The 11,582-nt window shown below is 41.2% G+C and overlaps 1 protein-coding gene across 3 annotated transcripts in view; it reads left to right on the forward strand.

Moving 5' to 3' along the window:
* The window catches only part of TFCP2 (transcription factor CP2), an 83,278-nt gene extending 71,709 nt beyond the window's left edge, over positions 1-11,569 (forward strand). For 2 of the 3 annotated variants that reach the window (XM_033222055.1, XM_033222056.1), the window contains 7 exons: positions 492-540; positions 931-1,024; positions 2,647-2,737; positions 5,200-5,324; positions 6,334-6,476; positions 9,218-9,269; positions 10,073-11,569. In XM_033222055.1, coding sequence (XP_033077946.1) covers positions 492-540; positions 931-1,024; positions 2,647-2,737; positions 5,200-5,324; positions 6,334-6,476; positions 9,218-9,269; positions 10,073-10,107 — 589 coding nt within the window. In that variant the 3' untranslated portion in view covers positions 10,108-11,569. Of the gene's footprint in view, positions 1-491; positions 541-930; positions 1,025-2,646; positions 2,738-5,199; positions 5,325-6,333; positions 6,477-9,217; positions 9,270-10,069 lie in introns of all 3 variants that reach the window. The other variant, XM_033222054.1, reaches the window with a different exon arrangement.
* Positions 11,570-11,582: the final 13 nt, after the last annotated feature.

Raw genomic sequence — 11,582 nt, forward strand, 5'->3', positions numbered from 1 at the left:
GTGTGTGATCAAATAGCATTGCATAAATTTTCTTCCAATATTTTTCATGTGTATGTGTGCATATTTGTGTATTTCCTACAGTAGTAATGTATTGATAAAATTTTTTATCCTGATATTTTTCATTTTATTTTTAAATTTTTTTCTTGATAATTATTCTTTCATAATTTTTCATCTTAGTAAATTTACGGTTAAATATTTTTATGCCATAATTTATCTCATCAGTCCCAACTTACTGAAATGTTGATATTTTCTTCAATTTCCTCAATAATAAAAAAATGTTGCTAATGACATAGTTTCTCCCCCTCCGCATAAAGTATTTAGGTTAAACTAATAGAAAATTTAAGTATTGGGTCAAAGAATAAGAATGTTTTATGAGAGAGCACAGATTTTTTTAAATCTCTAGCTTAAGATTTATTGTGAAGATGAGGAATGAAATAGTGAGCCCCAGCATGTGTCATGGACTCATCCTTTCATTTTAAATGTTTCTTTAGAAATGGTTCACCAAACCACCAGCCAGAGCCACCCCCTCCAGTCACAGATGTAAGTCTAAAGTTGAATGTCAGTTACTTGCAATGTCTAGTAATACTTTGATGACTGTCCAATTCAGTAGAAATGCCCAACTTTTAGGGAGTATTATTCATTCATTCATTAAACAAACATTTATTGAATTTTGACTATGAACCAGATACTGTGCTAGGGACTAAAGATATGAAACGAGTAATGCAGGACCCTTCCATTTGAGGAGCTTATGGTCTAGTGGGGAAGAAAAGGATGGAACTCCTTGAGCGTCTTGCATGGTTGGAGAAAGAAAACAACTTTCACAAACGAGGCCTGAGTATGGGGTTGTGTGGGTGTGTTTGGCTATGTGTTACCTAATGGGTTAACAGACAAATCTATTTGGTTTCCTAAAAAATGCTCTCTCCCTTTCAGAACCTCTTACCAACAACCACACCTCAGGAAGCTCAGCAGTGGTTGCATCGAAATCGTTTTTCTACATTCACAAGGCTTTTCACAAACTTTTCAGGTTACATTTTCTTTTTCTTTTGTTTTCCTTAGCATGAGATTTTCCTTTGCATTCTAGGGCCTCCTGGTATCCATGGGAGAGTTGTGTGTATATATGTGTATGAGAGATCTTACTGCATTTTTCTGATGAAATGAATTTCGTAGAACCCTTAAGACTTTCTCACCAGTTGCAGCTGTGCTGTGAAATACTTCAAACACCTTTTAGTTTAAATTCAATTTAATTTAAAAATGCTTATTTCATACAACACTTTTTAAAATGTATATTTCATTTGCAGGTAGTCTGAAATTTTCCCCTTGATATCACTATAATTTATTTCATTTACACAATCCAATTTTATTTAGCATTTTTTGTTGTTGTTTTTTTTTTGAGATGGAGTCTCACTCTGTCACCCAGGCTGGAGTGCAATTGCATGATCTCAGCTCACTGCAACCTCTGCCTCCTGGGTTCAAGCGATTCTCCTGCCTTAGCCGGGATTATAGGCACCTGCCATCATACCAGCTAATTTATGTATTTTTAGTAGAGACAGAGTTTTACCATGTTGGCCAGGCTGGTCTTGAACTCCTGACCTCAAGTGATCCACCCTTCTTGGCCTCCCAAAGTGCTGGGATTACAGGTGTGAGCCACAGTGCCTGGCCTATTTAGCACTTTTTGATGTGGTAGGAATACACAAATGAATGAGGCATACTTCCTGATCAGATAGCCCATTAATCATCTGGTGTCCAAAAAAAAAAGCACCAAAACAAAATACAACTAATTAAATCAAAATAAAACTCTGAAAAACTGATAAATAGTTGTGATGCTATAGATAAGTGTTCTGATAGTGACAGTAAGACCTTTGTGGGAAGATCTGGTGTTAGGGAACATGTGTGACACATCAGGTGAATCCAGGACTTTTTTTTTTTTTTTTTTTTTTGAGACGGAGTCTGACTGTCACCCAGGCTGGAGTGCAGAGGCGCAATCTCAGCTTATTGCAACCTCTTAACTCCTGGGTTCAAGCGATTCTCCTGCCTCAGGCCCTGAGTAGCTGGGATTACAGGCACCTACCACCACGTCCGGCTAATTTTTGTATTTTTAGTAGAGACAGGGTCTCACCATGTTGGCCAGGCTGGTCTCGAACTCCTGACCTCAATGATCCACCCGCCTCGACATCCCAAAGTGCTGGGATTACAGGCGTGAGCTACCATACCTGGCCCAGGATTTTTTTTTTTTTTTTTTTTTTAGAGATGGGGTCTTGCTATGTTGTCCACACCAGTCTTGAACTCCTAATAGTCGATTGGCTTCTAACAATCTTCCTACCTCAGCTTCTTGAGTAGCTGGGACTACAGGCGTGTTGTGACCAGCTTAGATAGTGGAAGGTTGTTTCAGGCAGAAAAAACAGCTTGCTCATTAGACATCATCAGTATGATGAAAGCATAGGGTTAAATGGGGAGGTTAATTGGGGTGAATTGAGATGGGAGAGGAGGTGGGAGCCAGGTCATGAAGGGCCTTATATGCCATGAAGAAAATTATGGATTGTAACATTCTGGTAATGAGGTGTCCTTATAATAGAGCCCATTTTAATAGTCATTAACAAAGAGAATCTTTGCCTTTATAAATCATCCATTTTCTTATATTTATTCCAGGGGCAGATTTATTGAAATTAACTAGAGATGATGTGATCCAAATCTGTGGCCCTGCAGATGGAATCAGACTTTTTAATGCATTAAAAGGCCGGTATGTAATTAGTGTTAAAATATCAATGAAGTTGGCTTCCAAATGGATTTGAATTCAGGAATTCTTCACAGTAGTCTATACAGCTAAATACACTTTCTGGAAACATTTCTTTTAAGTGTCAGCTATGTACCAAATACAGATTTAAAAAAATATTTTCTTGCACTTTGTCCAAGGAATTCCCCATGATATTCCATTTTTCATTTCCAGGTGAATGAATTTTCCAATGAAAATTCATCATGCTTTTCATGAGCCAGGTACTATTGTAGGCTCTGGGAATATTAATATATTGGTGAGCAAAACAGGGTGCCCATTGTTAGGGAGTTTACTTTCTAATGGGGAGTAAGATAAATAAGTATTGTGGATAGTGATAAGAGCTTTGAAGGAAAACAAAACAAATAAGCAAAAAACAAGGCTGTGGGCTACAGGGTGCCCAGAATATGGTCAGGAAGGACCTCTTCAAGGAGGGGATATTTAAACTGAGTTCTGAGAAGGATGCAGCTCTGGAGTCACAGGAAGGGAGACTGTTCTAGGCAGAAGGAACAATAGGTGCAAAGGCCCCAAGTTGATTTTAACTGGAGAAGTGGTCATTCTTAAATGTGGGTGGGAATTACTTTTTTTTTTTTTTGAAACTAAGTCTTGCTCTTTCACCCAGGCTGGAGTGCAGTGGCGGGATCTCGGCTCACTGCAAGCTCCACCTCCTGGGTTCACGCCATTCTCCTGCCTCAGCCTCCCAAGTAGCTGGGACTACAGGCGCGTGCCACCACACCCGGCTAATTTTTTTTTTTTTTTTTTTTTTTTTTTTTTTTTTTTTGAGACGGAGTCTTGCTCTGCCGCCCAGGCTGGAGTGCAGTGGCCGGCTCTCAGCTCACTGCAAGCTCCGCCTCCCGGGTTCACACCATTCTCCTGTCTCAGCCTCCCGAGTAGCTGGGACTACAGGCGCCCGCCTCGTCGCCCGGCTAGTTTTTTGTATTTTTTAGTAGAGACGGGGTTTCACCATATTAGCCAGGATGGTCTCGATCTCCTGACCTCGTGATCCGCCCGTCTCGGCCTCCCAAAGTGCTGGGATTACAGGCTTGAGCCACCGCGCCCGGCCTAATTTTTTGTATTTTTTAGTAGAGACGGGGTTTCACCGTGTTAGCCAGGATGGTCTCGAACTCCTGATCTCGTGATCTGCCCGCCTCGGCCTCCCAGAGTGCTGGGATTACAGACGTGAGCCACCGTGCCAGGCAAATGTGGGTAGTAATTACTTAAGTGTCTCCCTGCAGTTGTTAAAATACACAGTAATTTTTGGTCCTCTTTTGGGATTTACAATTTTAAATAGGTAGTAGTAACATTGATGAAAAAAGCATTTAGGTCAATGGCAACAGAACCAAATCAGTGACTACATAGTAAAACAGATTGCGCAGTATTTATTTTTGGATTGCTTTTGTTTTGGGTTTTCTTTCTTGAGACAGCATCTTGCTCTGTCACCCAGCTTGGAGTGCAGCAGTGCAATCATGGCTCGCTGCAGTGTCGATTTCCTGGGCTCAAGCCATCTTCCTGTCTAGATCCCTGAGCAGCTGGGACTACAGGCACGCACCACCACGCCCGCCTAATTTTGTACTTTTTGTAGAGATGGAGTTTTGCCATGTTCCCCTGGCTGGTCTCAAACTCCTGAGCTCAAGCAATCCTTCCGACTCGCCTTCCTAAAGTGCTGGGATTATAGGTGTGAGCCACCGTGCCTGGTCATGTTTGTTTTTGTCTACATCATAAGGGATGTGGAAGCTTGGAAAATTTTAAGGAAAGAAGGGAAATCAGGGATTGATGACTTGGGGAAAAATAATTGATCTTTTATTTTTTAAAGCATATTATCTAAAGAGTGTTTAGAAATTGGAAGGATTCAGAGGATCAGATCAAGAGGTAGTTGAATACCTTTCTCTAAGAAGAGCAGAAAAAGGACTTAGGCTAGTTAGGAGAAGGTAATGAGAGAAATAAGATGATCTAGTTTACTGTGTTGGTATTTTTTAGTAAGAAGTATATCTTGAACCTGACCCAAAAAGACATAAGGCTTTTATATTTTGACTATGTGTAACTTTTACACCAAAGGCCACAAACTCAAATGACTATAGAGGACATACAGGTAATGTAAATGAATGGCAGTCAAGACTGGGGTATAGTGAAGAATATATGCATTATGTAAGAAGAACAGCATGTGAGAATGTGGGCTTAAGATTGCTAGATCTTCAGGAAAAGCCAAAAGTTCAGAGGTTTATATGATGTCTCATATTGGAACTAATTCCACTTAAGGAAAAAAAACCCTTACCACTGGGGAACTAATAAAACATAGCAAATTAATTGCATTTGGCCAATGAGCTTCCAATTTTCATCTGCTCTATATGATTAATGTAGAAACACAATTTCTCCCTTTTTATTGTGCTTACCGTAAAGAATGTAAGACTAATTAGCCTTTTTCCTCCCCTTAGGATGGTGCGTCCAAGGTTAACCATTTATGTTTGTCAGGAGTCACTGCAGTTGAGGGAGCAGCAACAACAGCAGCAGCAACAGCAGCAGAAGCACGAGGATGGAGACTCAAATGGCACTTTCTTCGGTAGGTTGTTCTGGACACACCAGGACAGATATGAAGAAAGGTGAAGAGGTAACTTATGGGCATGTATGATGGGAAACTATCAAACAGCAGATTTAGCATTTGCTAGAAGTAACAATAATCACTAGCATTTATTGAGCTCCTAATATATGGCAGGTGCTTTTTTTTTTTTTTTGAGACAGAGTCTCACTCTGTCACCCAGGCTGGAGTGAGTGGCGCGATCTCGGCTCACTGCAAGCTCCGCCTCCCGGGTTCATGCCATTCTCCTGCCTCAGCCTCCCAAGTAGCTGGGACTACAGGCGCCTGCCACCTCGCCCGGCTAGTTTTTTGTGTTTTTTAGTAGAAATGGGGTTTCACTGGGTTAGCCAGGATGGTCTTGATCTCCTGACCTCATGATCCGCCCGTCTCGGCCTCCCAAAGTGCTGGGATTACAGGCTTGAGCCACCGCGCCCGGCTTTTTTTTTTTTTTTTTTGAGACAGAGTCTCACTCAGTTACCCAGGCTAAAGTACCGTGGTGCAATCATGACTCATTATAACCTTGACCACCTGGGCTCAAGTGATTCTCTCCCGTCAGCCTCCCGAGTAACTAGAACTATAGGTGTGCACCCCACGTCTACCTAATTGTTTTATTTATTGTAGAGATGGGATCTCCCTATGTTGCCTAGGCTGGTCTTGAACTCCTGGGCTCAAGTGATCTCCCTGCCTCAGCCTCCCAAATTGCTGGGACTATAGGTGTGAACCACCATGCCCAGCCAGGTGCTATTTACAACTAGTATCTTCTCTTTGCGGAGGATTTTACTGTTATCTCTAGTATTTACATCGAGAAAAATGAGGCCTAGGGATGTTAGATAACGTGCCCTAGGTCACACAGCTGCAAGTGGTTGAGCCAGGGTTTGACCTTAGGCAGTCTGATTTCTGAGTCCTTCAGAAAAGTGGACATTCCTAGTGATCAAGTTATGTGTAAGAGTGGACAACCTTTGTACTGACTCCTGTTGCTCTCTCCCTTTTGCAGTTTACCATGCTATCTATCTAGAAGAACTGACCGCTGTTGAATTGACAGAAAAAATTGCTCAGCTTTTCAGCATTTCCCCTTGCCAGATCAGCCAGATTTACAAGCAGGGGCCAACAGGAATTCATGTGCTCATCAGTGATGAGGTAGATTTTTCAGTACAGTTGAAATTACCAGATGATGGTTAATTTGTCAGCACATGGAGCAAGAGCAGTTCTCCTGGGGCAGAGTGTTCAGTTTTCTAGATCAGAGGGTTTCATACTTTTTTGCTTGCTTTCCTCCTAATTTTTTTTTTAAACAGTCTCTCTCTGTTGCCCAGGCCAGAGTGCAATGGCCCAATCTCAGCTCACTGTAACCTCCGCCTCCTGGGTTCAAGTGATTCTCCTCCCTCAGCCTCCCGGATAGTGGGAATTATAGGCGCGTGCCACCACGCCCGGCTAATTTATGTATTTTTAGTAGAGATGGGGTTTTGCCATGTTGGCCAGGCTGGTCTCAAACTCCTGACCTCAAGTGATCTGCCCGCCTCGGCCTCCCAAAGTGGTGGGATTACAGATGTGAGCCACCACGCCCCGTCCTGAAATATTTTAAAAACCACATATTCCCATGCACATTTTTAGGTTGACTTAAAATTTTTTGTTAAAGTTTAAATAGTTGTAAAAGATGTCATTTCTGGGCATATATAATGACATTTCTAAGTGAAATGGTTACATCATTATTCTAATTGCATCCCATGTAATCTTAGTGCAAAAATGATTTAATACCACCACCATCCATTAAAAAAAAAACAAAACACGACTGTGCTTTCCTTTAAGTTAGAATTCTTGTACTATTCCTCTGTTTCCTTCAACTATTATTTTCATTTACTTCCCCCATTGAATTTTATCTTACTGTAACTTTATTTTTTTGAGACAGAGTCTCACTTTATCACCCAGGCTGTTGTGCGGTGGTGTGATCTTAGCTCACTGCAACCTCTGCCTCCGAGGTTCAAACGATTCTCCTGCCTCAGCCTCCCAAGTAGCTGGTATTACAGGCATCCACCACCACACCCGGCTAATTTTTGTATTTTTAGTAGAGGCTGGGTTTCACCATGTGGCCAGTCTGGTCTCGAACTCCTGGCCTCAAGTGATCAACCCGCCTCAGCCTGCCAAAGTGCTGGGATTACAGATGTGAGCCACCACGCCTGGCCATCTTACCGTAACATATTTTTATGCACAGACATCTTTGATTGATTATCCCACTATATTTGTTTGAAACAAAGTTTTTAAATAAAAATTTAAAAATTATGAATGGAATCATCATAATTATACAGTTGATTAAAATAAGATAAATATGCTACATGTTTTAATAAGTAATTATTAAACATTAAGACGGCCGGCCAGGTGCAGTGACTTGTGCCTGTAATCCCAGCACTTTGGGAGGCTGAGACAGGTGGATCACAAGGTCAGAAGTTCAAGACCATTCTAGCCAAGATGGTGAAACCCCCATCTCTACTAAAAATACAAAAATTAGCTGGGCATGGTGGCAGGTGCCTGTAATCCCAGCTACTTGGGAGGCTGAGGCAGAGAATTGCTTGAACCTGAGAGGCAGAGATTGCAGTGAGCCGAGACTGTGCCACCACACTCTAGCCTGGGTGACAGAGCGAGACTCCATCCAAAAAAAAAAAAAGGCCAGGCTCAGTGGCTTATGCCTGTAATCCCAGCACTTTGGGAGGCCGAGGCAGGCGGATCACCTGAGGTCGGGAGTTTGAAACCAGCCTGGCCAACATGGAGAAACCCCGTCTCTACTGAAAATACAAAATTAGTTGGGTGTGGTGGCACGTGCTTGTAATCCCTGCTACCCAGGAGGCTGAGGCAGGAGGATCCCTTCAACCCAGGAGGTGGAGGTTGTGGTGAGCCGAGATGGGGCCATTGCACTCCAGCCTGGGCAACAAGAGTGAAGCTCCGTCTCAGAAAAAAAAAAAAAAAGAAAATTAAGAAAAATATTATTACAGGTATATCTATGAATGAGTTGGATGAAATTGTTTCAATCCCTAGTCGTACCTTTGCACCTAATTATTTCCTTTGTAGGTGAATACTGCCTATTGATTGCTAGAATGACATAGGATTTCAGCATCAATTCCATTCTGTTTTTTACCTCTAGATATAAATGCTGAGGGACTTGAGTCACATAAATTGATAGATAGGAATGGATGGAATTTTGTAATGATGTCATTAGATTATACTTCAGAATTATATACCAGCAATTACATAGTGATATTATCAAAAAATCATTTTGAATCCTTTATCACATGACAATTTTGTGATTAGGTTACTCTTTAATTCTGGTGAAAGGAAAGAGTTAGAAACCATGTGGCTCATAAAAGGGTCTGTTGCCCAGTTTAATATTAGAGTTCACCTTTGCTATTCCACTTTGCCACCTGAAGCTTTCACATCATGGGCCAGAGTACCTTACTAGGATCCTGGGAGGGTGAAACTCATGCCTTTATCTTGTAAAATGGGAGAAGGGAGTTTGAGAAGGGAAAGTGAGGAAGGAAAATTAAAGAGGTTTTAGGAAGGAGCACATATGGGAGTTGAAGACATGGAAGTCAGTTCTCCTGTATGCATATATTAGTGTCTGTGTGCTCCTTGGCGAGTGTTGGGGTTAACCCAGGGAAATGCATACCAGGCTTTAAGACAACTGTTCTAATCTGCTTAGTTTTTTAATATTTAAAAACCAAACAGGGGAGGGGAGGAAAAAACTTTTACGATCCTAGATATTCAAGAAATACATTATTTGTGACCTGTAAAGCCTCCCATCTAAATCCCGCTGGATGTAGTCCTTAGGGACACAGGAATATAAAGGGGTTATTTTTCATTTAAATAGTCACACATTTTCTTGCTTTTTTCAGATGATACAGAACTTTCAGGAAGAAGCATGTTTTATTCTGGACACAATGAAAGGTAATAGTAAGACAAACATCTTTCTCTAAGTAGTTTAACAGCTTTACTACTACTAGGCAAAGTACATACTTCTTTGAGGAGAGATAGGGAGAGTAACCATATTTGGGTAAAGAAAGTGACAGTATTAGAGATTGTTCCTTTTTGTAAGTCGGCTTTTTTTTTTTTTTTGAGACAGAGTTTTGATCTGTTGCCCAGGCTGGAGTGCAGTGGCACGATCTCGGCTCACTGCAACCTTCACCTCCCGAGTTCAAGTGATTCTCCTCCCTCAGCCTCCCAAGCAACTGGGATTACAGGCACATGCCACCTTGTCTGGCTAATTTTTGTATTTTTAGTAGAGACGGGGTTTCACCATGTTGGCCAGGCTGGTCTCGAACTCCTGACCTCAAGCAATCCACCCACCTCGGCCTCCCAAAGTGCTGGGATTACAGGCATGAGCCACAGTGCCTGGCCCGGCTTTTTGCCATTCTCTTTCATCTTCCATTGCAGAGGAGGAAATTGAGGCATGTTGTTTTTGTAATGCATATTTATTATAAGGAATCTGTGCTAATGAGTAAGTATGCTGCTGTTTGTCCTGCTCTTTTTTTTCCCCTTTCTCTCTTTTTTTTTTTTTTTTTTTAAGACGGCATTTCACTCTTGTTGCCCAAGCTAGAGTGCAATGGCATGATCTGAGCTCACTGCAACCTCCACCTCCCTTTTTTCCCCTTCTCACAAGAATCTTACCATACTTTGTTTCTCCTGCCGTGTTTTGGAGGTGACTAAAGATGATTCTCTCTCTCTCTCTCTCTCTCTCTTTTTAACAGCAGAAACCAATGATAGCTATCATATTATACTGAAGTAGGAGTGCGGTGTTTTCGTGCCCAGTGGCTGCTGCTTCCTTCACTCTGAAAATGGCTCTCTCAAAGGGGGATATGAATGGAGATTTGAAGGTCTGCAAGAACCTGACTCATCTGACTATGTGTGGAGGAGTCCAGGCCATGGAGGCAGAATCCTGGCCCTTTGTGTTGGCCCAATTTCTGTGGCACACACAGATTACTGTCCAACATGCAGTTCTGCAGCTGTTTCTTAGTTCAAATTTCTGGACCTTGTTGTTGTGGAATATCAGTAGAAACTCTACATAATTTAGAGTGTATGTAGAGCATAATGATGATGGGAATTGTGTGATGTTTAACAGGAAGATCTTAAATTTTGTGATATGGAGCCATGTAATTTTTTTCTTATATAAAAATGGGTATCTATATTCATAAGACTAGGTCTTCAATCTCTTTGTACTGGTCTCAAATGTACTAGTATCTCTGCTTTTTGCCATAGTTTGTCCCTGAAAACTTTATCAGTGAGGAGAAATACAGAGACAGAATTTTCCTTTTGGTTCCCCTGTAATACCACAACTAATATTTTCAGCTAATATCTATTGACCAGGCAGTGTGATAAATTTTTTGAATGACCATCTTGTTTAACCCCCTAATCACACTATCTGAAGTAGGTGCTATAGTGACCCCCAACCGAAGATGAGGAAATGGAGACACACAGTGGCTAAGTAGCTTGCTAGGTGCCAGGAGCTGGCAGGCAGTGATGCTGAAATCCAAACCAGGCAATCTGGCCCTCCTTATTCACCTTCTCATACCACCAATGCCACCCTTTATAACCTGTGTTCACTTCGCTTATTACTGTGGCCCTTCTGGTAACTAGGACATAACACTGAGTATAAACTGAGGAATTAACCACTGAAAGAGACAAAGCACACCTAAATAATGATTAACAAATCAAGACCTACAAAAAATGAACACATAGATGCTTTTTAATTGTCATTAGTTATCGGAATCAAAGAATTTGAGGTGGTGACAGCTGGGGATTATCTGTCACTCCCCAAATTTATTGTTCTTGAATGACATTCTCAAACTATTAATGAGTTAGTCTCATCCCTGCTTTCTGTTTCCTCTCTCTGCATCTGCTCTTGGTATAGGAAGTTATTTTACTCATGCTGTGTTTTTTAATATAAGCTGTACAAAAAAAGATGCATTTCCTTCCTGTTCACACTCTTACCACGTTTTTGTTCTTCCGCAAGAATGATTGTGTGTGTGTGTGTAAGTGTAACATCATGGGTTTTCTTTCTTCACTTGTAAAGTTTTATCTGGAAATACTTTTACAGGTTATGTTGAGGTAAACAAAGATAATGTTCTAAGATCGTGTATTGGATTTGGATTTGTGTGTGTGTGTGTGTGTGTGTGTGTTTAAAGCATTTGATAAGGTTTAAATGTTTTTTATACAGAGATTTTTGTTCATTAAACTCAATCTGCATCATAGTCTAATTTCACT

Source organism: Trachypithecus francoisi, unplaced genomic scaffold (genome assembly GCF_009764315.1).
Source record: "Trachypithecus francoisi isolate TF-2019V2 unplaced genomic scaffold, Tfra_2.0 Lachesis_group11, whole genome shotgun sequence".
NCBI lineage: Eukaryota > Metazoa > Chordata > Mammalia > Primates > Cercopithecidae > Trachypithecus > Trachypithecus francoisi.